The sequence below is a fragment of the Papio anubis genome, chromosome 4, assembly GCF_008728515.1.
Source record: "Papio anubis isolate 15944 chromosome 4, Panubis1.0, whole genome shotgun sequence".
NCBI lineage: Eukaryota > Metazoa > Chordata > Mammalia > Primates > Cercopithecidae > Papio > Papio anubis.
Window position 1 is genome coordinate 50,822,139 of NC_044979.1, and position 27,584 is coordinate 50,849,722.

The 27,584-nt window shown below is 43.7% G+C and overlaps 1 protein-coding gene and 1 long non-coding RNA gene across 2 annotated transcripts in view; one reads left to right on the top strand and one right to left on the bottom strand.

Annotated features, from left to right (window-relative positions):
- LAMB1 (laminin subunit beta 1) overlaps nt 1-27,584 on the top strand; it is an 85,612-nt gene that overhangs the window by 40,413 nt on the left and 17,615 nt on the right. The window contains 11 exon segments of the mRNA XM_031665250.1: nt 3,793-3,940; nt 5,753-5,911; nt 7,286-7,413; nt 7,633-7,756; nt 8,311-8,515; nt 9,125-9,268; nt 9,479-9,710; nt 13,271-13,434; nt 14,814-15,038; nt 16,362-16,576; nt 17,278-17,374. Coding sequence (XP_031521110.1) covers nt 3,793-3,940; nt 5,753-5,911; nt 7,286-7,413; nt 7,633-7,756; nt 8,311-8,515; nt 9,125-9,268; nt 9,479-9,710; nt 13,271-13,434; nt 14,814-15,038; nt 16,362-16,576; nt 17,278-17,374 — 1,841 coding nt within the window.
- LOC116274493 lies at nt 16,454-26,698 on the bottom strand. Its single transcript, XR_004183178.1, has 2 exons — nt 19,618-26,698; nt 16,454-17,443 (listed from the first exon to the last, which is right to left on the bottom strand). It is a non-coding gene; the product is annotated as an uncharacterized LOC116274493 (long non-coding RNA).

Here is a 27,584-nt window from a genome sequence, read left to right on the forward strand (position 1 = left end):
AGTCTCTCCATCTCAAGATCCTTCCCTTAATCACATCTGCAAAGTCCCTTTTGCCATGTGAGGTACCATCCCACAGATAACAGGGATGAGGATGTGGACATCTTTGGGGTCCATTATTCTGCCTCACACAGGGCCTTACTTATTTTATGTCCTTATTGTCCCTTACTGATTTAATGAATTGAATCTCTAGTTTACAGAGAAATTTGTAGAGAATACATAAAACTTTAAACTGTACCATTTCTATCAGATGTGATTTTTACTTGAACACAGGAGACAGTAATTACATGGAATAAATCATTGGTATCACAGTGAAGAAGCTAGGATTTGAGCTTGAGTTTTGAAAGCTGAGATTTGAAAGGTGCAAATGGTAAGCAGGGGAGGGCCTCCTAGCTGGGAGGGAAAAGATGGGTAAAGGCACAGAGATGGGAATGACTGTAGCAAGGTCGAGATCTGGCCTGTGACCATCTCTGCTCACATTCCCCCATCACCCTCTTTGCTCTTGTTATTCCTGTCCTCTCTCTCCCTGTCAAGTCCTCTCCAGGCTTTAAGGACACCTCTTTCATGATGCCTCCCTCAGTCTCCTCAATCAGATGAATCATACCTTCTTCTCCCATAGTGCTTTGCTTGTAACTCTATCAATGCATAGGTCCTTACTGCATTTTGATTTGTTGCATTGGTTAATTTCTTTATTGTTTATCCCCAATTAGACTGTAAGTTCTTTAGGACAGGGACTTTTTTTTTTTTTTTTTTCTATTTCTCTTTCTGTATATCATTTAGCCAGAAATAATAGACTTACTGAGGAATAAGGATTCATTCAGAACAAAGTTCACAATGGACTAAAATGTGAGGGTACCTGCACTGGGAAGCAAGGCTGCTAGGGCCAATATTTGCTCAGTAAATATTTGCTGAAGAGTATGAGGAGTGTGGCTCATTGGAAAGCAAAGAGTCGGCACCAGAAAGAGAAGCCGTTTTCAGAGGATGGGTTATGGAGGCTGCAGAAAGCCAGGCAGAGGGCATCATAACTTGATATCATAAGAAACAATTGTGGGTTTTTGTGAAATAATGCAAGCAGTGCTGTGGGAAGATCGGTTAGCCCATGGTAGACAGGATGGACTAAGCAGAAGAAGAAGAGTTTGAGAGGTCAGTTTAGGAGACTGTTAGAGTAACAGGTATGGGGTGATGCCATCCTGGATGGAGGCAGTGGCAATGACAGTGAGAGGAAGCTGCTAAGTTGAGAAACATTTTGAAGTAAAACTTGAATATTGGGATAAAGGTAAGAGAAGGTGATGTCTCTATACCATGAGAAGAATTTTAAATCTAGTGGCAGAAACAGCAGAGCTGAAGATAAGAAGTCAGTGTGGGAGGTGGTGATCTTTTTGGGACGAGATGAATTAGAGATGACAGCTGGCCAGTCCATGAAAATGTCCCATGGATGACTGAGAATAGAGAAGCAGAGCACAGCCAGCTGCTGGATCCTGAGAGCTGGAGGGTGAGGGCCATCTGCATAGCAAAGCCACGAGAATGAGTTCACTGAAGGAGCCAGTCTTGAAATTGGAGCCATGCCTATCTGTGATGACAATTCAAGCCTGTGGACAGAGACTTGTGATTGGCAGGGCCGCTGTTAAGGGAATTCCTTTCACATGATTGGCTCTCATGGAGCCATTCCTTGTTTAGAATTGTGCTGCAGATAGAGGCAACACTGGGAGACTGCTGGTGCCTTTGTCCTCACCTTCATTTGCTCGTTCTCTAATGGTTGCGCATGAAGGTCTAGTTGTTTTCTTCTTTGGTGGTTCACGTTTTGGATATTTGTTCTCTCAGTAAACATTTGGGGAGGAAATAATTTTCTTTTGTCCATATGATGTAATGTCTGATGCCTGAGTTTCTTAAAATAGCTTTTGTTCATGGACTGTGCCAAAAGAGGGCTAGGTCCTAATTGGAACAAGCTTTCCTCTCCTGGGAATTGGCTATGGGACGTTAAGAATTCCTATTCCTGGCTGGGCTCAGTGGCTCACGCCTGTAATCCCAACACTTTGGGAAGCTGAGGCGGGCAGATCACGAGGTCAGGAAATCGAGACCGGCCTGGCCAATATGGTAAAACCCAGTCTCTACTAAAAATACAAAAATTAGCCGGGTGTAGTGGCGGGCGCCTATAGTCCCAGCTACTCTGGAGGCTGAGGTGGGAGAATAGCTTGAACCCAAGAGGTGGAGGTTGCAGTGAACCGAGATCCTTCACTGTACTCCAGCCTGGGCGACAGAGCGAGACTCCGTCTCAAAAGCAAAAACAAACAAACAAAAAAATAATTCCTATTCCTGTAGTATAACAATATGATACACAGAAAGAGGACTTCAGCTATGCTGTGGCAGGGCTGTTTAGGATTTTATTTTATATATTTATTTATTTTGAGATGAAGTCTTGCTCTGTCTGGAGTGCAATGGCATGATCTCGGCTCACTGCAACTCCCACCTCCCGAGTTCAAGTGATTCTTTTGTCTCAGCCTCCCAAGTAGCTGAGATTACAGGTGTGTGCCCCCACACCTGGCTAATTTTTTGTATTTTAAGTAGAGACGGGGTTTCACCATGTTGGCCAGGCTGGTCTCAAACTCCTGACCTCAGGTGATCCACCCGCCTTGGCCTCCCAAAGTGTGGGATTACAGACGTGAGCCACTGCACACCCAGCCTTGGGACATTTTTAATAAGCCTGTGAGTGCAAAGTCTTCCTGTGAGTTGCAACTTGCCTTAGGTACCTTATTTGAAACTTTGGGATGGGAAAAAAAGAATCTTGAGAAGGGGTTAAAGTAACAATTCCAAACCACAGCTCATCTTTAAGTGAAGTAAAAATGGATACATGTAATTTGAGTTTTATTTTGTATACAAAATTATGATACTAATAAAAAGGACATAAGCTGAGAACAGAAGTTTCACTCTAGTTGCCCAGGCTGGAGTGCAATGGGGTGAACTCAGCTCGCCTCAACCTCCACCTCCCGGTTCAAGCGATTCTCCTGCCTCAGCCTCCCGAGTAGCCGGGATTACAGGCATGTGCCACCATGCCTGGCTAATTTTGTATTTTTAGTAGAGACGGGGTTTCTCCATGTTGGTGAGGCTGGTCTTGAACTCCTGACCTCAAGTGATCCGCCTGCCTTGGCCTCCCAAAGTGCTGAGATTACAGGCATGAGCAACCGCGCCCAGCTGCATTTCTTATATTTAGCATAGCATAGCCAATGGAAAGGGGGAAGAGAGACACGAGATGCAGAAGTAAAAATCACAGAATTTGATTCCTAATGGAGGGTGAAGAAAGAATCTGGAGAACTTCTAATTTCTGACTTGGTTGACTCAGCAGGTGGTAGCACCTTCACCCTGATAGAGACCATGGGAGGGACTGAGGGCTTCTGTTTTAGATCCATTGGTTCAGGATGCCTCTGGGACAGCCAAGCTGGAGATGTTCTTCAGGGAGCTGGATATTTGAGCCTAAATCTCAGGAAATAAGCAAAAAATTTAAGATGCCAAAGCAAGAAAGTTTGGGATGTCGAAAACCTCCATGTGATGTGGATGGAGTGTCAGTCAAGAGAGGGCAAGGGAGGTAAAACAGAGAAGACCAGGTTCTCGGCCATGCTTTTGGAGTTTGGGATTAATCCATAGGCACTATTTTTTTCCACATATGTATTTTCTGAAGAAAACAAGAACATGCTATGTATTTGGCCCGGTGTACTGAGTAATGGCAGCTGTAGGGCTGCTTCTGGTGGGTTGACTCGGGTGACCATGAACTCAGTTGACCTGGCTCCTCCTCCCTTCCAGTTGCTCTGCAGAGTCAGGCCAGTGCTCATGTCGGCCTCACATGATTGGACGTCAGTGCAATGAAGTGGAACCTGGTTACTACTTTGCCACCCTGGATCACTACCTCTATGAAGCAGAGGAAGCCAACTTAAATATCTGGGGCCCGTGAGTAGGGGAGTGCGTGGCAGGTCGGTAAAGCAGTGTTTTGGGGTGTAGTGGAACACACATGCTTTGTAAAGAGTCCATTTCAGAAGCATTTTTATAGTTTTTTTTTTTTTTTTTTTTTTTGGAGACGGAGTCTGGCTCTGTCGCCCAGGCTGGAGTGCAGTGGCCGGATCTCAGCTCACTGCAAGCTCCTACTTCCTGGGTTCACGCCATTCTCCCCGCCTCTCAGCCTCCCGAAAGTAGCTGGGGGACTACAGGCTACCACCTCGGCCTCGCTAGTTTTGTATTTTTTTTTAGTAGAGACGGGTTTCACTGTTAGCCAGCATGGTCTCACCCTCCTGACCTCTGGATCCGCCTCCCATCCTCGGCCTCCCCAGTGCTGGGATTACAGGTTGATTAACAAGGCCCAGTCAAGATTTTTATAGCTTTCTTTGTCGCGAGCACAAAATAAGGATCAGGACCATGCCTTCGTGAGAACAGTCATATTTAAAGCTAAGTAAATCTATAACTCACAAATTGGCTTTGGAGCATTCACTGAAAAGGCTTTTGGTTGGTTGAAGAAATTTGTCTTTCCAAGAAACTTTTCTTCTCCCTACTTATGCTCCAAAGTTATCAACCTAACATGGTAAATACTGAGGCAAGGATATTGTTTCATCTATTCATCCCCAAATTTAATGACTTTAAATGTATGCCTGGTTCATGAGTTGGGGTGGGCTGAAACAGCTGGAGGCTGGCTGGGCATTTCTCTCCATACGACCTTTCTTTCTTTCTTTCTTTTGAGATGGAGTTTTGCTCTTGTTGCCCAGGCTGGAGTGCAGTGGCGCCATCTTGGCTCACTACAACCTCCACCTCCTGGGTTCAAGCGATTCTCCTGCCTCAGCTTCCCGAGTAGCTGGGATTACAGGCATGCACCACCACGCCCGGCTAATTTTGTATTTTTAGTAGAGACAGGGTTTCACCATGTTGGTCAGGCTGGTCTCGAACTCCCGACCTCAGGTGATCTGCCCGCTTTGGCCTCCCAAAGTGCTGGGATTACAGGCGTGAGCCACCATGCCTGGCGATAGTGAGATTTCTTAGATGGCTTCTGGCTTCCAAAAAGAGGAAACAAGCTGTCAGGTCTCTTAAAGCTTGGACTCAGAAGTCCTAGAAAGTTCCTCATGTTCTGTTGGTCACAAGTCACAAGGACAGCCCAGATTCATGGAAAGGATAACATAGTTTGTACCTCTTGCTGGGTAAGGCCACACATGGATACATACAGGGAATGAAAGAGTTGATCACAGCCATTTTTGGATATGACCAACAACAGGTATTTAAAAAATAACCCTGTAAACAGTTAATCAGAATTAACTTATCAGTTGTGAACATTCATTATCATATCAACTTTCTTTACTTGAAAATGGAGCCTAAAACTAATGCCAATATGAGAGACAGAAATTCACTAGATATTGGACTAACCTTGTGAAGAATCTGGGAAACACCTTATGATTCCTAGACCTGCTTATAACGGCAGGTGTGATGTTCTCTTTTTTCCTTTATGCTTATTCTCCTGGTCGTATCAAATAAGGTATATCCCAAGCCTTTGAGTGCCATCTCCAGTGTCCCAAGACTACTCCAACCACAAAACTAAAAAGGAACCAGTTTCCTGTTTGGATATCAAAAACTTTTTACAATCTATTAGGGGAGATTTGACTATAAAAAATAGACATAAGGTAGCAACCGTTTTTGAATCTTTGGGTGACTTTGGGTTTCTTTGACTATTGAAAGTTATTGAATTCCATTTCAAATAAAGAATAACCATTTTTTGCCATGTCCTCAGGGGGTTAGCATAGTGGAGCGGCAGTACATCCAGGACCGGATTCCCTCCTGGACTGGAGCCGGCTTCGTCCGAGTGCCTGAAGGGGCTTATTTGGAGTTTTTCATTGACGACATACCATATTCCATGGAGTATGACATCCTAATTCGCTATGAGCCACAGGTAAAGAAATCACTCAGTGGACTGGTGGAGGAGGGAGGGGAGAAATCAGTAGAAAAATAGTACTTCTAATGGGTATTATATATAGTTGTGAAATATGGAGGTTGCATCAGAACAGGTGAGATTCTGACAGTCTCACCTCCTCCATGGAAGTTAAAATGTACTTCTTTCTTTCTTTCTTTCCTTCCTTCCTTCCTTCCTTTCTTTCTTTCTTTCTTTCTTTCTTTCTTTCTTTCTTTCTTTCTTTCTTTCTCTCTCTCTCTCTCTCTCTCTCTCTCTCTCTTTCTTTTCTTTCTTTCTTTCTTTCTTTCTTTCTTTTTTATTATTATTATTATTATTATTATTATTAAGTCTCACTGTGTTGCCCAGCCTGGAGTGCAGTGGTGCAATCTCAGCTCACTGCAATCTCCGCCTCCCAGGTTCAAGCAATTCTCCGCCTCAGCCTCCTGAGTAGCTGGGATTACAGGCATGTGCCACCATGCCCGGCTAATTTTTGTATTTTTAATAGAGATGGGGTTTCGCCATGTTGGCCAGGCTGATCTCGAACTCCTGACCTCAGGTGATTCGCCTGCCTCAGCCTCCCAAAGTGCTGGGATTACAGGCGTGAGCTACCACACCCAGCCAAAATGTACCATTTTCTTGAATCCAGTTTCTCAAACATAGTGATCTTTTGTGAGGCACTCAACCTTGCTGAGGACTGAGGTGGTGATGAGGATGTATGAGATCCTCTCCTTCCCTCACAGCCTGGCTGTCCAGTGACAGACTGAAGCCCCGAATTGTAATGAAAGACTGAAGGTGACGGTGCAACAGCAGAGAGATGCATGGTCCTAGAAGATGGGCATGCACCAGCCAGCCCAAGCCAGGGCTACCAAAATGTTTTCCTAGAGAATCAGAGCGAGGCCTTAAAGTGTGAATGGAATTGTGGAAAGCTGGCACAAAAGTAAGAAATAGTGTGAGTGGAAAAGAGAAGGGAGGGTTTTGTTTTTATTGAGAATCATTCCACATAGCTTGATGAGAGATATGGTTGGAGATGCTGTTGGCAAAAATACTTGGATTAGTAAAGGAATTTGGACTATAATATTCACAGGAAGCTATTGAAGCATTTCAAGCAGGGGATTGTCATTATCTGAGATGCTTTAAAGTGGACTGAAAGGGACATTGGAAGAGGCAGAGAACAGTTGAGAGGTGTTTCAGCATCCAGGGTAGAAGGGATTTAGGCTGGAACCAGGGGAGTAGCAGACGTAGTAGTAAAGAGGAAAGGGAAAAGCAACTGTTTGTTTTCCATTTCAACTTGGCAATTGATTGATTTGGAGAGGTCTTTTTATAAACAGGCAGTGGTGGACTAACCATCTTTTCATTGTTTGTTTCTTATTCTAGCTACCCGACCACTGGGAAAAAGCTGTCATCACAGTGCAGCGACCTGGAAAGATTCCACCCAGCAGCCGATGTGGTAATACCATCCCTGATGATGACAACCAGGTGGTGTCATTATCACCAGGCTCAAGGTCAGTGTGACAGTGGTTTGGCAGCTCAACAGACTTCATATGCAAATTAGTATTTTTCTAATATTTTGTGAGTTTTCAAGTCACCATTTCAGAGCCAGACGTTGACTGCTGACTTTTTTCCTTTGGAATTATTGATGCAGAGCTTTGTTCTTAATTTTTATTTTTTGGATGCATGAAGGTTGCCTTTCGTTGTTGTCTTTCTTTTTTGTTCGGGGGCAGATATGTCGTCCTTCCTCGGCCGGTGTGCTTTGAGAAGGGAACGAACTACACAGTGAGGTTGGAGCTGCCTCAATACACTTCCTCTGATAGCGACGTGGAGAGCCCCTACACGCTGATCGATTCTGTAAGTGTGAGATCGCTTCTGGCATATGCAGGAAAGCCTGGGCGGAAAGTGCCCAGCTGCTCCCAGGGTGTTGTGTTGAGGCGTAATGCTGAGGCCAGCGCTTAAGCAGAATCATTCTTTCTTGCCTCTGAGGTCACTTTGCTTATACTCCACCCCGTGGAAACGATTTATTCCTTCTAAAAATATAAAATGTCTTTAAAAAAAATAGTATTTCACTGGGCCTAGTGACTCACACCTGTAATCCCAACACTTTGTGATGCTGAGACAGGAGGATCGTTTGAGGCCAGGAGTTCAAGACCAGCCTGGGCAACAAAGCAAGACCCCATCTCTAAAATAAAAATAGCATTTCAAAAGCCATCAAGCTGTGTAAAATATATCTAAAATGTCCTGCCAAGAGTACTTAGGAATAGGGAGGTTTATGCTTTATTTAATGAGTCTAATGATTTCTGTTCAAGGGTCAAAGAAGCATTTGGGTTTTTTCCACGTTTGCTTGCTTAAACCCACGCCATGGGGCACCACTGTAAGGATGTTTGGCTGTTCTCATTTCTTCACAGCTTGTTCTCATGCCATACTGTAAATCACTGGACATCTTCACCGTGGGAGGTTCAGGAGATGGGGTGGTCACCAACAGTGCCTGGGAAACCTTTCAGAGATACCGATGTCTAGAGAACAGCAGAAGCGTTGTGAAAACGCCGATGACAGATGTTTGCAGAAACATCATCTTTAGCATTTCTGCCCTGTTACACCAGACAGGCCTGGGTAGGTATTGCTTGGCAGCTGCAGCAGCTGCTGTTTCTGGCTCTGAGTATACCTGGCACACGAAGTGCAGTGGAGTGCCCGCCCCGTAGCCCTGTGTTAGGCAGCACAAGGGAAATAGTATCTTAGTTACTGTGTATCTTTATCTTTTAAAGTAATATTTTAGCGATAGAGCACCACTGAAGATGGAATCGATATTCAAGAAATATGCAAATAACAGGTGATCAGGGGAAAAGTCCATGAGGATAAAGCATTTCCATAAGCAGGGTAGTGAGTGGGGAATGGAATCAGAGAAGCATCAAATGACTGAAATGCGTGTTTTTCTCTTTGAAAGGTCAGACCATCCTCTGAAGGTCACTGGGCTTTGGTCTAATGTCCTGTGATATTTGAGCTTTGAAGGCAAGGGGAGAAAACGTTAATGACCTCCTGCCTAGAAAAACTGCTTTGGTCTGCCAACTCTGCCTCCCTTTTCTTCCCTTCCGCTCATCATAGGGATGATACTGTTTTAAACCAGAACTCTGAATAAACCAAAGTAGTAAAGGAGAAAGGATCAGGGAGAGCCTGTTGATATGCTGCTCCATTTCATGGGTTCTGACCTCTCTTTACCCACAGCGTGTGAATGCGACCCTCAGGGTTCATTGAGTTCTGTGTGTGATCCCAACGGAGGCCAGTGCCAGTGCCGGCCCAACGTGGTTGGAAGAACCTGCAACAGATGTGCACCTGGAACTTTTGGCTTTGGCCCCAGTGGATGCAAACGTAGGTTCCTCAAAAGCATTGTTATGCATTCATTCAGACTAACTCAGCCATTGTGGCAGGGTTCCATGGCTGCAGAGCCGATGCCTCCCTCCTGAAGTTGATCACACCAACCCATGAGCATTCTGAATTGGGAACAGGGTGCTTATAAAAGGGGCATGTTTCCATTGAATGAGTTTCTCAAGGCAGTTCCTTGTTTGCCTGTTTCTTTAGCTTGTGAGTGCCATCTGCAAGGATCTGTCAATGCCTTCTGCAATCCTGTCACTGGCCAGTGCCACTGTTTCCAGGGAGTGTATGCTCGGCAGTGTGATCGGTGCTTACCTGGGCACTGGGGATTTCCAAGTTGCCAGCCCTGCCAGTGCAATGGCCATGCCGATGACTGCGACCCAGTGACGGGGGAGTGCTTGAACTGCCAGGACTACACCATGGGTCATAACTGTGAGAGGTATGCAGACGCTGAAAGTAAGGAGAATGCAATGATCTCTGGCTGAGCAGACAGCATCTTAGACCAGCCACAGAATTCATCTCCACCAGGTTTCAGCTCACTCATTCATTTCTAACCACCTCATTATTTTTTAGGATCTTGTTTATTTACCTAGTATGTATTGAGTTTACATCCTCTATGTGCCAGGCACCGTTCTGGTGCTGGAGATACCGCAGAGAACAAAACTGACACGAATCTGTCCTCTTGGAGAGTCACCCTAGAGCTTACCATAGGGCTGTATAGAAATTCTGTCTGTCTCAGCAGATTCTGACCGAGGATGAGAGTTGTGAAATGCTCCTGCCTAATTTAGGCGAAAGGAGAAACTAATCCAAATGGGATTAGTCATTTTAAATAGCTTTGTTTTTCAGAACACTTTATGCAACCACAGTTTCCGGGAGACTCTATAAAACATGCCTAAGTAGATCTGTTCTCCAGTTAGCAAATGTCAGTTGAATAATCATTATGGATGTGCTAGATATATAGTAAGAAAAGGAGAGAGAATATGCCTCCATAACATTAATAGGATAGCTCAATAGATAAAAAATAGTCCATAAGAAAAAATTACCTGCTGACTTATACTTATCATTACTAATTAAGAAATGCAGACAGTACTGTTAGAAATGGCTTTTTGGGGGTAATAGTCCGCACCTTTTCACTGTGATAAATTTTCTCTCTTCCAACATCCATTCGCCCTATAGAAGATATTTGTTTTTAAAAGTTACTCGTGAAACACTGCAGCAAGTGCTTCAGTCAGTGGTGAAGTTACTCATGAAAGAGAAATTGTTAGTGAAACACTGAGTATGTGATTAACTTTTGGCATGAAGATGTTCATGGAGGCAAACATGTGGCTCTCGGCTCAATGCTAGAACGGTATTCAAGAATAAAAATTATCCCTTCCAACCTTAAAATTGTGTTGTAAAAAGATAGCAAGGACACAGTTATACAAGAGTGAAAGGAGGAAATTAATATACTGGGGTCATCTTTTTCTTTTCTGCCCTGTTTTCCATTATTGTGTTTTCAAAGAGAGCTGGAGAATACGAGAGAAAGACAGGAGAAAACCAGATTAACCGGGAGCAGAGAGAGGAGGGGTAACAGAGGTAAACAGCAAAGGGGGCTGCCACAATGCTGATTCACAATCAGCATTCACACTGTGGAATGCATTTGAACAAACATCATGTCAGAATGGCATAGTTGATCTGTGACCAGCTTTGGATTTTATTTGTAAAGGGTTTTGAGAATGAGAAAGGGTGTGGGAGAAGGAAGATTTTTAATTTTAGGTTTGGGTGGCAAACACTTGATTTTAAGTATTTGGAATTTTACTATCTACTTTGAGCCAGTTTCTCATCATTCTTTTTTCTCATTCCAAGATAACCACAGTTTCAATCCTGTGAATTTATAAAGAAACTCTACACTTAGATTGTTCCCAAGGGGAGGCAAGAAATGAACAATTTCTATCATGATGTATTTGGATTGCCTCCAAAAGACTTGAGAAACAAATTGAATTGGAAATCCTTGGACCTCAGTTCCTGGCCCAATTCTGCTTCTAACTTGCTTTCTAACCTTGGGTGAATTAGGATATCCAGCTTTAAAACATTTTTTTTTGAGACAGAGTTTCACTCTTGTTGCCCAGGCTGGAGTTCAATGGCACAATGTTGACTCACCACAACCTCCGCCTCCCAGGTTCAAGCAATTCTTCTGCCTCAGCCTCACAAGTAGCTGGGACTACAGGCTTTTTGTTGTTGTTGTTTGTTTTAAGATGGAATCTCATTCTGTCACTCAGGCTGGAGTGCAATGGTGCAATTTCAGCTCACTGCAACCTCCATCTCCTGGGTTCAAGCGATTCTCCTGCCTCAGCCTCCCGAGTAGCTGGGATTACAGGCATGTGCCACTATGCCTGGCTAATTTTTTGTATTTTTAAGAGAGATGGGGTTTCACCATGTTGGCCAGGCTGGTCTCGAACTCCCAATCTCAGGTGATCCACCCACCTCAGCCTCCCAAAGTGCTGGGATGAGCCATTTTACAGGGGTGAGCCACCGCACCTGGCCGGAATATCCAGCTTTTCATAAGTAGAATAGCTAGGTTGGATTAGATTGTCTCCAAAGTTCCTTCAAGATGTTATGTTGAAGGAAATTAAAAAGTAACCTAATTACCATTCATCTTGACAAGCAGGCTAACATAGTAAAAGAATGTATTGCTAAAAGGACACCGAGTTCAACTTCTAGCTCATTATTTAACTAGTTGTATAAACTTTGAGGATCCTTTGACCTCCATGTATTTGTTATCTTTAAAGAGTAGGATTGATGTGTTGGATGTGGGAACTAATAAGTAACATGCCCCATCCCTGCCTGAGTTTGGAACCACCTGAGAGACAAACACAGGGGCTACACAGCTGGACAGCACCCCTGTCACCCCCTCAGCTCCAGTACTGGGAAAAGCTGGGTTGTAGGACATGGCTTTAGACCTGTGGCCACCGTGGGCTTGCCAACACATCACCCCTCCCAGGCATAGGCAGAGGCCGACAGGTATAAGCCACCCCTAGGAGGACAGACCCCGTAACACAAGGAGGGAGCAGAACTGAATGGTCAGGACAGGCAGACAGCTGATGGAACAATCAAGTGCACATGGGGAGAGGTGGCTCATCCTCTGGGGAACAGTGAGTGAGGGGCCAGGTGAGGCCATAGGTGTCACTCAAACGCAGTGGTCCTGCAAGTAGGATCCCTGGATCAGCAGCATCAGTATCATGGGGACCTACTGAATCAGAAAGTCGGTGGGAGGAGCCCAGTCATCTGTTTCAGGTGATTCTGATTGAAGCTAAAGTTTGAGAACCATGGTTCCCATAGTAAATCTTCCACATGAAAACATAAAGAGAGGTGGGCAGATCACCTGAGGTCAGGAGTTTGAGACCAGCTTGACCAACATGGTAAAATACAAAAATTAGGCTGGGTGTGGTGGCTCACCCCTGTAATTCCAGCACTTTGGGAGGCTGAGGCAGGTGGATCACCTGAGATCAGGAGTTCAAGATCAGCCTGGCCAACATGGTGAAACCCTGTCTCTACTAAAAATACAAAAATTAGCCAGGTATGGTGGCAGGTGCCTGTAATCCCAGCTACTCGGGAGGCTGAGGCAGGAGAATCGCTTGAACTGGGAGGTGGAGGTTGCAGTGTGCTGAGATTGTGCCACTGCACTCCAGCCTGGCAACAGAGCGAGATTCCATCTAAAAAACAAAAAAAATTTAGCTGGGTGTGGCGGCATGTGCCTGTAGTCCCAGCTACTTGGGAGGCTGAGGCAGGAGAATCACTTGAACCCGGAAAACAGGTTGCATTGAGTTGATATAGCGCCACTCCAGCCTGTGTGACAGAGCAAGACTTTGTCTCAAAAAAAAAAAAAAAAAAAAAAAAAAAAAAAAAAAAAAAGTGAGTGGAGAAGAGTGTGCCCAAACAGAACAGTTTTCAAGACTTTCCTTGGAACAGGTTTCTTAGAACTGTGGGATCATGGCCTGCTCTCTTCTGTGACTGATGCAGGTGCTTGGCTGGTTACTATGGCGACCCCATCATTGGGTCAGGAGATCACTGCCGCCCTTGCCCTTGCCCAGATGGTCCCGACAGTGGACGCCAGTTTGCCAGGAGCTGCTACCAAGATCCTGTTACTTTACAGCTTGCCTGTGTTTGTGATCCTGGATACATTGGTAAGTCGTGTGCAGACTTTGGGAAGCAAAGAGGGAGGAAAAGATGTCTTTATGAGTTCATTGTTAATGAGAAAAAAAGATGCAAAGTGAACCAATTAAGTCCACTTTTATAATCTTTAATTTAAAATTAAAGTTAGAAGAGATGCTCTTTTCCTATTTGACACATAGGGTACAGTCAATTCATGAGCCTCTGATAAGAATTTTATAACACAAAGCAGGAGAGCAAGCTCGTGGAAATCTGGAAACCCTGTGGAATGCTTTTCTGTTATTAAACATTAGAAAGATTAACTTACATTTTACTCCTGCCTTTCTTTATCCAACTCCTAGCAAAAGTATCTCAAAGCTGTGAGGTGACCAAATAGTGGTCAGAAGAAAGAAAAGAATATCATCCAGGGAATCACCAGATGGCTGAATATATTCTTCACTGTTATGATACTCACATTATCTACCAAGATTCAATGACTCTAGCTGGGTTGTAAAAAACTCCCTTTTATTTCATCCTTGAAGCCACTGTTACAAATACTACTTATGCTTATACGTAGCTCAGTAAATGTTTTTTGCATATACTTTCAGCATTTCTTAGGGAAATTGGTCATCATTAAAGATCTCATTTTTCAGGTTGCTCACAGAGGAGTGGTAACTTTTCAGTCTCTGTAATTCTTGAATTAGGCCATATGTGGTGGCTCATGCCTGTAGTTGCAGCACTTTGGGAGGCTGAGGCAGGTGGATTGCTTGAGCCCAGGAGTTACAGACCAGCGTGGGCAAGATGGCGAGACACCATCTCTCCAAAAAAAAAAAAAAAAAATTTACAAAATTAGTCAGGTGTAGTGCTGCAAACCTGTAGTCCCAGCTGCTGGGAAAACTGAGGCGGGAGAATTCCTAGAACCCAGGAATTCGAGGCTGCAGTGAGCTATTATCATGTCACTGCATTCCAGCCTGGGTGATAAAGAAAGGCCCCATCTCTTAAAAAAATGTAATCCTTGGATTAGGATTTTAACATGAAGCGACACTTCACATTGTTTGTTAGTTTGCTCCCACCCTGTGTGCTCAGAAGCTAAAGTCCCATGTGCTAGGACCCTTCTCATAACTGTCCATACCCGCTGTGGCCTCTGAGGCAGCTGCAGCACTGTTAGAGGCTACAAAATATTAGATTGGCGCAAAAGTGACTGTGGTCTTTGCCACTGAAAGTAATACTGCCTTCCCCTCACAATTCAAGCCTATTCGTTCCCCTTCGGATGCGATCACCCTGGGCTCTGTAAATCGCGCAGTGGAGATGAAGCACTGCCACGGTCAGCTGTCTCTAGGCATGAGTGTCGGTGCACTGGGGAGCTTTTGGTCAATAAGCTAAACATCTTGTGCTTGGTTTTATTGGGTGACAGGTTCCAGATGTGACGACTGTGCCTCAGGATTCTTTGGCAATCCATCGGAAGTTGGGGGATTATGTCAGCCTTGCCAGTGTCACAACAACATTGACACGACAGACCCAGAAGCCTGTGACAAGGAGACCGGGAGGTGCCTCAAGTGCCTGTACCACACCGAAGGGGAACACTGTCAGTTCTGCCGGTTTGGATACTATGGTGACGCCCTCCGGCAGGACTGTCGAAGTAAGATGCACATTTATTCTGCCTGCTCCTTACAATGACTCCCACCTTTTTTTATTATTATTATTATCAGTAGATTTTATTCTTCCTGTATTTATTTCACGTGGGAAAACATTTGTTCAGAGAGGTAAAATTTCACTTTCAACTAAGGAAAGATGAGACCAAATTTTTTTCTCTTTCACTTTTTCTTTTCTTTCCATTTTTTCTTTTTTTTTTTTTGAGACAGAGTCTCACTGTGTCGCCCAGGCTGGAGTGCAACGGCATGATCTCAGCTTACTACAACCTCTGCCTCTCAAGTAGCTGGGATTACAGGCATCTGCCACCATGCCCAGCTAATTTTTGTATTTTTAATAGAGACAAGGTTTCACCATGTTGGTCATGTTGGACTCAAACTCCTGACCTCAGGTGATCTACCCACCTCAGCCTTCCAAAGTGCTGGGATTACAGGCGTGAGGCATTGCGCCAGGCCATGTTTATTTTTTTCTTTACATCCACACTTTCTAGCAGGACTGAGGTCTCAAGATGTGACTTGGTGCCTGGGAGAGATAACAGGAAAGAAAAACCATGTAGCTGTCCCCATGATAAATGGCATCCAGTAGAGGGTATTGATGGTATGCTTTGCCCATGAACTTGCTGGTTGGATGGACTTTGAAATCCTAAATACCCACTGTGGTCCCACCTTTTCTAGTTGCATTGATGGAATAGAGCCTTCCAGCTTAAGGAAGAGAAAGAAGTAGCATCTCTAACATTTCTCTTTTGAAACTCTTTGTTTCTCTCTTATCAAGAGATCAACTAGCATTTCCTCCTGCTGCAGCTGCACAGCCCCCAGGCTCCTGGCTTTGTTTATACAAACATGTGTGGAATGCTAGCGACCAGCAGGACTGGATTCCTTAAAGCCTTAGTAGCTTAAAGGGCTTTTACCTGCTATGTCCGACACGTTTATTACTGCTGTTCCCTGCCAAGAGTTTGAAATTATTAGATATCTCAATTCCCACTGGCATTTTTTTTTTTATTATTTCCAGTTAAACCTTCAATTTTAAAATGACTCACCAGCATCTTGTCAAATCTGTGTATTCTGAACATACTTTTAGGTGAAATGTATCATTGTGTGTATCTGGGAAATGTCAGAACTGTGTAAGACATCATGAGAACTTCTAAACAACAATAATTTTAGCTTTCTTTTTGAATCACCTCCATTTCTTTCCTTCTTTGCATTTCAAGGTCAGGATCTGAAGTGGGAACATCTTAGCGTTTAGATGTGGCTAACGTCTGCATGCCTGTGTATTTGGGAGTGTGACAATAAGTAAATGTGATGTTCTTTTTCAGAGTGTGTCTGTAATTACCTGGGCACCGTGCAAGAGCACTGTAACGGCTCTGACTGCCAGTGCGACAAAGCCACTGGTCAGTGCTTGTGTCTTCCTAATGTGATCGGGCAGAACTGTGACCGCTGTGCACCTAATACCTGGCAGCTGGCCAGTGGCACTGGCTGTGACCCATGCAACTGCAACGCTGCTCATTCCTTCGGGCCATCTTGCAATGAGGTGAGGGACTGCTGCTGGGGATGATGCCTTTATGAGCCCAGGGGTCAGCTTATGGTGACTTTGCCCCAGTTACAGCAAGGCCCCAGGGCACATGGCTTGGCAAACACAGCGTGGCCTGGATCTCAGCCCTCATTTGTACCCCTTGGCTGGGTCTACATAACTGTGCACAGACTCCCCATCAGACACACCCATAGCATTTCAATAGAGGGTCCGAGCTGCAGATGCAGACTCACATAAGAATAGACAAGGGTGTGCTATTTCTCTTCTTCTCTTCAGTACCTGGCCGCTGAAGCAGACTTTTCTCTTAGCTTCTCAACTTGAAAGGAACCAATTAGCCATACCCAGCATTGTAAAAAGTGCTGTTGTTTCCTGACACATACTAAGGAGGACATACTCCCTAAGTCAGGCGAGTCAAAGGTGGCCCAGGATTGTGGCTGATCTGTGAGGATAAAAGTGAGGGAACAGGTAAATAAATAATAATATGCCACAGACCTTTCCAAGCCCTGTTGCAAAAGAGCAGTTAGATGCTGGCATGGGGCTCTCGACACCCACGATCGAAGCGGAAGTCCCTTTTCCTAGTCAATGGAGACCTTCTCAGGTGAACAGTTCATTCCCACTTCTAACTGGCAGCTAGAAAAAAAAGATGACAACTGGCTTCTGGCCTGAAGCCTGCTTGACTAAGGTCTGTGTTCTGGCCACAGTTCACAGGGCAGTGCCAGTGCATGCCTGGGTTTGGAGGCCGCACCTGCAGTGAGTGCCAGGAACTCTTCTGGGGAGACCCTGACGTGGAGTGCCGAGGTGAGGTGCGGGCGTTCTCGCGTTGACTTCATCAGAGAGTGGAGGGAACAGGGTTTCTGCAAGAGCCTTCTGTAAATTATAAAACACAGTACAAATTAACGTGTCGATAAGAACCTGTATTTAATTGCAAAAATAAATTAACACTGATTGTTTAAAAAACAATCTAACAAATCTAGCCCTGCCCATAAGTATAGGTAGTCAAGAGTGGATGTGCATACTCTCCCGGCCCCACACCCTGGGATAAAGTTTGTGTGTCTGTAAGCAAGCACACACGCACACACCATAAATACACAGCTGCTTTTTAAAATACTTTTAACCAAAGTGGGACCATATGAACCATGTTTGGCAAAGTGACTTTTTACCCCCTCTGAACAGTATTTTGTGGCCAACTTCCTTGATGGCACAAGAAGAGGTAAATGGTTATCCTAGTAAGATCACTGAAGGCCGGCCGTGGTGGCTTAAGCCTGTAATCCCAGCACTTTGGGAGACCGAGATGGGCGGATCACGAGGTCAGGAGATTGATACCATCCTGGCTAACACGGTGAAACCCCGTCTCTACTAAAAATACAAAAAAACTAGCCGGGCGAGGTGGCGGGCGCCTGTAGTCCCAGCTACTCGGGAGGCTGAGGCAGGAGAATGGCATGAACCCGGGAGGCGGAGCTTGCAGTGAGCTGAGATCCAGCCACTGCACTCCAGCCTGGGCGTCAGAGCGAGACTCCGTCTCAAAAAAAAAAAAAAAAAAAAAAAAAAGACCACTGGATTCATTGGATCAACTAGACTTTGCTGACAGTTTAAGCTCTTGGCGTATGTGCGTAAGATAACATCCCCACTAGTGAAAACTGGAGGGCAATGTCATAGAGACTTCGTGCACAACAAAGGTATGTATGGTAGGGGCTCCAAGTCAGTTAAATGTGAATAAAGCCCAGATTTTCATCTAGGCTTATGTTAAAAAAACAAACAAAAAAAACCTGACATTTTCTTACGAGCAAAAACTTGTTAAAATTAAGTGAATCATAAGGATTGCTTGATTTTTATGGCATTGCAATTTTTTTGACCTGGAAAATCATTTTTCAGATCTTAAAGTATTTATGGAAAGGATTGAACAGGCTGTTGCAATTCTGTTTTTATATTCTTTCTTTCCTACTTGATTTTCTTCCCTGTTTTTAATTGATCATTATGGATAAATATTTTCTGTAGTTTCTTATGTACTCTTTGGTATATATTTGTTGCACATCTGAAATTATAGGTCTCTGTTGGACTCTTAAATTTTTTTATTTTTTATTTTTTGAGACGAAGTCTCACTCTGTCACCCAGGCTGGAGCGCAGTGGCACAATCTCAGCTCACTGCATTCTCCTGCCTCAGCCTCCGAAATAGCTAGGATTACAGGCACACACCACCATGCCTGGCTAATTTTTGTATTTTTAGTAGAGATAGGGTTTCACCATGTTAGGCTGGTCTCGAACTCCTAACCTTATGATCCTCCTGCCTTGGCCTCCCAAAGTGCTGGAATTACAGGCGTGAGCCACCGCGCCTGGCCAGGACTCTTAAATTTTTTAAATTACTGTTTTATTTTTTTGGACACAACTACAGCAAGAAATAATACAGATCTTCAAATTGGCAACTCATTCAGTATCTCCTATAGAAGGTCAGGAACCTAGAAAGTGTGTTCCTTCAGGGTGCAAACCCATCTGTTCCTTAACAGCAGAGAAAGGTCAGTGGGCAAGATCAGAACAAATTAGATAGGATTTGAGTTTTAAGTCGATGCTTAGCCAGAAGGGTTTGTATGGACCTCTTAGATTAATGTTTGTTTCACAGTGGGGATGATGTTTGCTATGTCAATAAACAAGTACTTTTCTTTCATCATTCTCCATATTTGGTTCTTAATAAGATCTGACATCCCCACTTCCATAAGAAGGTATTGAAATCCAGTGGACCAGTTTCTCCAAGATGTCTCTTGAAAGTAAAACTCTGCTTAAAATCTGGTTTTTCCAGGGCTGTAATCACTACTCTGTTAAATTCCTCAAACTTGTAATGCCCCAAAGCTTGATTTTTTCCAGATAATGCCTCTATCGTTGCTCATACCCTGATTCTGTCAGCATGTGTCATTGGCAAAATAGCTTTCTCTGCCAAAGCTTTCTGACCTTTGGCTCCATCTTAGCTTTGTTAGCAGGAAAGGCCTGCTACCCAGAGTCAGAGTCAATCGGAGAGTTGTTCATGTGGTCCTTAGAACTTTACTCCTTACCCTTTTATCTTCTCTTTAAACTTTCGCCTCTAAATCTGCTGGAGAAATTGTGGCTTATAGGAACCTTGTCAACTTGTTTGGGTCAAAAGTTAGATCCTGTTTTAGAAACTCTGCAAAGAATAAGATTCATGGCATCATTGTTCGCCAACTTCTTTGTTCATTTTATCCAGAAAAAAGGTCAGCTCGTTAGGTAAGAAACTTTTCATCAGGAAAAGCAAACAAGCAATAAAAAACAGAAACGCAGTATTCTGCAAATAAACCTGGTTTGTTTAAAGAGAATGTATTGAAACTGGATATGTCTGTTCCTGTTTGCTTTTCCCTTTGGCATTTCCTTTTTTTCTGTAAGATAATCATAGATAATCATAGTTAATGGAGGAACTACAAAGATCACCTGGCTTTATGGTTTGCCCATTGTGTTGGCTGATCCCAGTGGCATAAGGGCAGCAGGGATGCAGACAGATGAAGAGATCCCATAGCAAAGAGCATAGGTCCTGGAGCCAGGCTGCCTGCATTCACTTCAAGCAATTGGTACCTCCTGTATTAGAAGAAAACAAAGTCTCTTCTCATCTCCCCCACCCAGTATACTCCTCTTTTTACTCAGCTTGATAGGAATCTTTCCAATCCTCTCTGCATTTATATGTATGTATCATTCATATTTGTGACCCTAGTATTGACACCCAGTCAGCTCACACCAGCAAGAAAAAGTTGGTTTCAAGCCCTCCGGAAGTATTAGAAGCTCCAGGTGAGCACAAGTGAAAACACCCTAAGAGATACTTCCAGGTTCTAGATCTAGGTGTTCCCTTTTCCCCTTGTCTTCCCACTACATTGTCATCTCTCCAACCTTATCTTTAGGTTGTTTTTTTTTTCATGGAAGACCAGAAATCCTCTTTCCCCAAAGTGTTAAAATATGGGGTGAAGGCAGCTGACCTCATTGCAAACTTTGGCAATTCAAAGTTATAAAATGTTAGCTGGGCACGGTGGCTGACACCTGTAATCCCAGCACTTTGGGAGGCCAAGGCAGGAGGATCACTGGAGGTCAGAAGTTCGAGACCAGCCTGACCAACATGGTGAAACCCCCTCTCTACTAAAAATACAAAAATTAATCAGGCGTGGTGGTGCACACCTATAATCCTGGCTACTCAGGAGGCTGAGGCATGAGAATCACTTGAACCCAGGAGGCAGAAGTTGCAGTGAGCAGAGGTCGTGCCATTATACTCCAGCCTGGGTGACAGAGCAAGGCTCTGTCTCAAAAAAAATAAAAAATAAAAAATAAATAAAATGTTAGGGCATCTTTCTTTGGGGTGTTAAAGTAGACATTATCCCTCCTTTGTGCCCACAGTGGCTGAGCTGGGGTGGGGACATCTGGAAATTTGGGAGGAGGGGAGTATTTTGGGTCATCACCATAATAGGGTCGTTGCTATAGGCACTAGGTATGCAGGAGCCAAGGATAATAAATGTCCCACAGTGCTTAAGGCAGTCTGTCAGACAGAGAAAGTGTTGGATCCTCAATGCTTTTGGCACTCTTTTTGCTCATAACCTACAAAGCACCCACAGAGGGTGAGAATTGATTTGAGTGGACAATGGGGGATTGATTCATGGCCATCTAGGGGCCTGGTACATATAGGGTGGCAACAGGAGTAGGACCGGTGTGGCCTGTGAAGGCAGGGGCCAAGATGCAGAGGCAGACAAGGCTTATGGTTCTGTTTGTGCTGGAATGCATTCACGAATAGAAACAGGAGGACAGGGGCTTTCTGAAGGGATGGGCCCAGAAATCAGCAGGGGCAAGAAGAGGTGTCATTCAAAATTAGATGGAACTATGCAAAAAGAACATCAGCTCTTTTCTCCAATTATGTAATTGCTTGACAAATATGTTTTCAGTTGAATTGGTTTGTTAGAGGGCATAAATTTAGACTTTCTGGTGCCAACTAGCTAACAATACACTTATAGAAAGATTTAAGTCCTAGCTAAGTATTCCCCTTATGGAAAAAAAGAATGTAGTTATATAAAAGACAAATGAGTTGAGCCTCCAACTTACAGATTGTTGAATGTTCCTATTGTCCAGGCGGGTTGGGGCTGTTGGCCCATCGTGCCAAGCCTGAACAAGCCCACCACTGTGCTGGGATGGAGAGGGAATCTCATCCACCCACCATGAACGTGCTGGAGAAAACAGCCTGGAGCGCTGCATTGTCCTCCTCAGGAGTCCAAGGGTCACAGGAGGAATCTTTCTGTTGATTCATAGACAGCAAAAAGGAAGGGTAAAGTTTCCATTTGGGGCCTCTGGCTCTTGGAAAAGGGCAGTATCTCTAAACCCAGGCAAACTGTAAATGTGGGGCATACTCAAGAAGCTTTGGGTAGTGGCCACTTCCCCACCATGCTTGTTTCTCATTTCGTGTTTTTTAGTAGAAAAACACAGTGTGTTCTTTTGCCCAGACATTAATCTTTAGAATGCCTGTATTTTCTAATGTTGGGATTTCTTTCACAACCACCCACCTTAATATTTCCATTGTGACTCACAAAATCAGACTTCATTCGATTCTTTGGAGAACTATAAATACTGTCGAAGTAGAGTGAAGTCTTGTCTTACATAATCCTAATTGCAGAATGTGTCCTCAGAATTGGTAGGCTAGACCAGAACTGGGCAGACCACAGGCAGAGGCCAAATCCAGCCCCCTGCCCATAGTGGTTAATAAAGTTTTACACCCACTTGTTTATGTATTTTCCCTGGCTGCTTGTGGACAGCAATGCCAGAGTCAAGTCATCATGACAGAGACAGAATGGCCTGAAAGCTGGAAAGATTTACTATTTCAACTTTTACATTAAAACTTGATGACCTCTGTGCTAGACAGGCAGCTCATTTCTGCAGATGAAATTATATTCATCCCCCAACTTTCATTCCAAAATTGAAGTTATATTACTGAGGCCAAAAAGGAAAAAGGATAGAAGAGAATGTCAGAAAAAAGAAAATCCCATATAAGAGATAAAAAATTATTTAAATTGCCCTTGCTTTTAGTAAATAGAAATGCCTAAAGTATAAGTAAACTTCTTGGCATTGCAGCAGATCCTGGAGTCCCATGTTGCTTTGAGGCAAGGTCCATGGCAGAAGAGAACCCCATTACCTGAATCTTAGGGTGTAGCACTTTCTCTGTCCCAAGGCAAATTTAAGTTTCCAACAGAAAGGAGGCTAATAAGCCTAACACTGAGTGACCAATGGTGTGGAGTGGGGAGTGGACACAGAGAGAACAGCTGATACTGTTCTGCCACTTGCAGGCTATTTGGGGACATGAGGTACATAAAATGAAGTAAAAAGATAGCAGAAAGTAAATAGTACAAACTTCCAATTGTCAGAAGAAGATCAGTAGTAACTGGAGTCATTAGGGAAGGGTTTGCAGAAAAGATTAGCTCTAGTGGCCATCTACAGAGAATGTGCTGAGTGCCAAGCACTTTTAGGCATATTATGTAAGTATTCTTAATTTTATCTTTGCAACAAACAACCTATGGGGGTATCATCCCCATTTCACAATTGACTAATCTCAGACTCAGAGAGGTTAAGGGACTTGCCCAAAGGCTTATCCCGAGTGAGGAAAGAACTGGGATCTGAAGCCAGGCCTATGTGGCCTCCTGTCCCAGCTCTTTCCACAAGCCTAGGGGCTACTCGTTGACAGTTGGTATTGAGAGAGGAAATTGCCATCCTAGCTAAAGGACAATACAGCTCTGGGAGGTGCCCTCAGCAAACAGTCTTAGCTGGAGAGTCATGGAGAGATTTGGTTTCACCAGACTGTGCGAAGCCTTCAGTGCCAGGCCATTGAGGGTAGACTTCATTCAGTGGGCACAGGAAGGTCTTGAGGAGCAGAGGGAAGGATGTAAAGGAAGCAGGCAATATAAGTCTATGTGATAAATGCGTACATAGACTATTTCCCATTCTGGCATTGACTTGCTAGTGTTCTCCTCTGGGCCTTCATATCTTGAAAATCAGTACAATAGCTTTCATTTACCTACCTCTTAAAAATTATGTTTGAAATGATAAGAAAACTTACTAAAAATAGAGGAAGCCTACTGACCACAGAACAGAGAGTGTATTCACAGATGAAAGTCGAATTATTACAGCTTGTTAAAATGAATATTTAAAAAATACTATTTTTATTATTTGTTCATCTTAAAGATTAGGCAACAACTTTTGCTATATATGCTCTCCTTTCCAAGAGAAAGTTTCTGATTCTCTGCCAAGGAATCCCATTTCTTAAAATAAGGCTGTGCTTTATCCAGGTCATTTGGATTCTGACTCCTTTCTCTTAAGAGAGAAGAAACCCCACTGGACCTCGTCAGCGGCAGCCTGAATAGTCAGTTCACAGTTTTTCAGATCCTGGAGGGTGTGTGAGATGATGGGAGAATCTCCTCCATACATTAGTCTATGAAGTTTTACTAACTTGTCAAGTGTGAACTGACCTTTCCGCTTCAGCCACGTGAGTGTGGGAGTTTCACTGAAAATATTCTTGAAGTGGAGGGGGTCTTTTTACAAGGTTGTAAAATGTGGGCCTTCTGGTGCCTGCCTCTTAGGTGATCCCAAGAGAAGCAATTCTGGAAATTCAGTAGCCAGGGAGGGAAGCACATGACCAGGGGCTTCAGCTTGAAATCAAAACCAGGTGCATTTGAGACTAGTTATTTGGTGCCCTTCCCGGAGAGTCAGGACCAACTTTTTCAATAATGAGACTGCAATCCAATCATCTGTGAGATTTGATGGTTTACTTTTCAGTTGGGAGAAAGGAATGTTGGTCAGCTGGGCTGAACTGGTGGTTGACTTCTGGAGAGAGCCGAAGCTCTGCTGGCTCATTGGAACTCCTGCCCAGGCTAATTTCCCTTGGCCAGATAAAGAGGGAAGCCTTATCTGCCTTTAAAGTCTTTCAGGGTTGGGCTGTTTTCCCCTTAAAGATGTCTGTGACAGAATGGGAGCGAGACATGCCTTTAGCAATGAAATAAATGAAAAATGATCAGAGAAATTAAAAATAAATCAATATATGCAGGCATCCCTTGCCCCAGGCATGAATCCACCAAAAACCTAATATTTAGGACTGAACAAAGGTGTACCTTTGCATCATCTATGGGAAATAAATAATTGTCTAAGCAAACTACAAGCAGTATGCAGCTCTGCCTCAATTGTGTGAAGCCTAAGGGAGATAAGGGTGAGTAGGCCCCAGAGGGCTGCCTCCCCCTGACCACTGGCTGGGCCCTGCAGGGCAAGGGCAGACAACGTAGTTTTATTACAAATGGCATCACTTCTTCCTCTGTTATGTAAGTCCTGAGATTTGTGCATCAGCCTACATTGGTGAACTTCCAAAGTCGTGATTCTGCCCCAGCGCCACCCTTTGAAGGTATCTCTTTCTCCACAGACACAGACACACATACATACACACACACGCACATGCTCTTTTTTTCTCTAACATACAGAAGGCGGGCAGAAACAGCTGGGAAAGTAACAGTCAGTGCTCCACAAAACAGGGTCTCATGACTCTAAACATCAGTATCTCCTGGGAACTTAGAAACAAAAATAATTCTGGGCCCCACCCAGACCTACTAAATCAGAACGGGGGGATGGGAGGAGAGTGGAGAAGCAATCTGTTTTTAATGAACCTTCCAGGTGATTCTGATACCTACCCAAGTTTGAGAGCTGAGGACCCAGGTGACTCGGGTAACTTTTAGCTTTCTGGAAGATGACTAAATTTTACCAAATGATAATGGAAATCTATTTCTAAAATCTAAACAACATAAACTCTTAAGGTACTAAGTTCTTTAAGTTATTTGTAAGTTATCTAAGTTCTTCCTAATCTCAGAAATTGATTAATGTAGTGGTTTTCCCAAGCCTTTCTCATTATTTCTCTGGGGTGTCACTGGCATTGACTTCCACTAAGAAAAGATCTCACGGTCAAATGACTTTGGCATACAACTGGATAAAAACAATGTAAAACAAGTTTTTCCTGCAGAACTCTTCTGAGTCTATAATATGCTGACACTTGTTTTTAATCTTCAAGATAAGGATACAGAATTTCTCATAATGGGATACTTTTCTCAAGGAACACCTCATAGAACTGATGGTCTATGGATCACTATTAAAGTTATCCATGGTTTGAGCAGCTTCCTGATTCATTATGAGAATATTCCCCAAACAAGAAAAATGAAACATACCTTATGTGCCTGGAAAGGATCTGTTTTTTGAAAAACATACACCCAAGTTTTACTTTTGAAATCCTAAGGTCTTGGTTTCGAAAACCCCAGGCACTAAGGAAATTACATGTTTTAAAATCCTAAAGGTTGAAGAATTAATATTCTAAACTTCAAATTTTGGAATAATCATGTTTTTTGGCAAATACATATAAACATATGGCCAGAACATATGTTTTTCCCCTTTATCCAATGGAAATATGACCAAGCATCACTCTTAGCAGAAGACTACCAGACACTTGTAGGGACACAAAAAGCGGTAATAAAAATGATTTATTTATTGAATGCTTGCTATAGACCAGATGCTCTTCTAAGCACTTTGTAATTATTTTATCTTGAAAGCAGTCCTGTAGTTATAATCATTACCTCTTCTTACAGATGTGGAAGACGTGACTCAGTTTCCTAATTACCCACAGTCACATAACAGGTGTGGAGAAGGCAGGATTTACAACCTCAGTCTACAGTTCATGCTCTTAACCACAATGCTGTCCTTCTCAAACCTGCCACTCGAGAGCTTGGAATGTAGGGGGAGAACAAAGGCAATAAAAAGATAAACTAGCAATACAAGGCAGGATGTGGTGAGGGCCAAATGAGTGGGCCACTGTCATGTCTCTGAGTTGAAAGGATGGTCGTGTCATAGCAGATCTCAGGACCCTCAGTATAACTGGCTCTGGGAGATGTTCCGTTAGAAAGTTTTTCAGAGGAAGGCTGGGTGCGGTGGCTCACGCCTGTAATCCCAGAACTTCGGGAGGCCAAGGTGGGCATATCATGAGGTCAAGAGATCGAGACCATCCTGGCTAACATGGTGAAACCCTGTCTCTACTTAAAATACAAAAATTAGCTGGGTGGTGGCACATGCCTGTAGTCCCAGCTACTCAGGAGGTGGAGGCAGGAGAATAGCTTGAACCCGGGAAGTGGAGGTTGGAGTCAGCCAAGATCGTGCCATTGTACTCTATCCTGGGCGACACAGCAAGACTCTGTTCCCCAAAAAAAGGAAGTTTTTCAGAGCCAAATCACAGCTATTGGCCCAAGATTTTATACAGATATCTGAGAAAAGGCCGCAGGCAGTGGCTCATGCCTGTAATCCCAGCACTTTGGGAGGCCGAGGCGGGCAGATCACCTGAGGTCGGGAGTTCCACACCAGCTTAACCAACATGGAGAAACCCCGTCTCTAATTTAAAAAAAAATAAAAAACAAAAAACAAAATTAGCTGGGTGTGGTGGCGCATGCCTGTAATCCCAGCTACTCGGGAGGCTGAGGCAGGAGAATTGCTTGAACCTGGGAGGCGGAGGTTGCAGTGAGCTGAGATTGTGCCATTGCACTCCAGCCTGGGCAACAAGACCAAAACTCCGTCTCAAAAAAAAAAAAAAAAAAAATCTGAGAAAGCATGAATCTGTTGTGCTTTGCCACACTTGACATTGCACTTCAGGAGGATTATTTTCTGTTATAAAGGTATGTAAGTGTCCTTGCAAGCCTAGACTAAAATAAGGTTAGGGCTTCATTTGGCAAAGACGTCTGGATTCTGATTGCATGATGCTGAAAAAGGAAAAATCGTTTAAGATGTGCCCCTGCCCTTGGAGTCCACAATCCAGTCAGAGAAATAAGATAGTAAATTACTTTATGTATTCCTACCTTTTGCCAGAATGGGTGGAAGCCCAGTGATAAGATGTTAGTATAAGGCCTTCTGTTACTTAAACCTTATATAAATACTTTTAAATGTCAGATGTTGACATAAAAAGGATTTGGTCACCTGA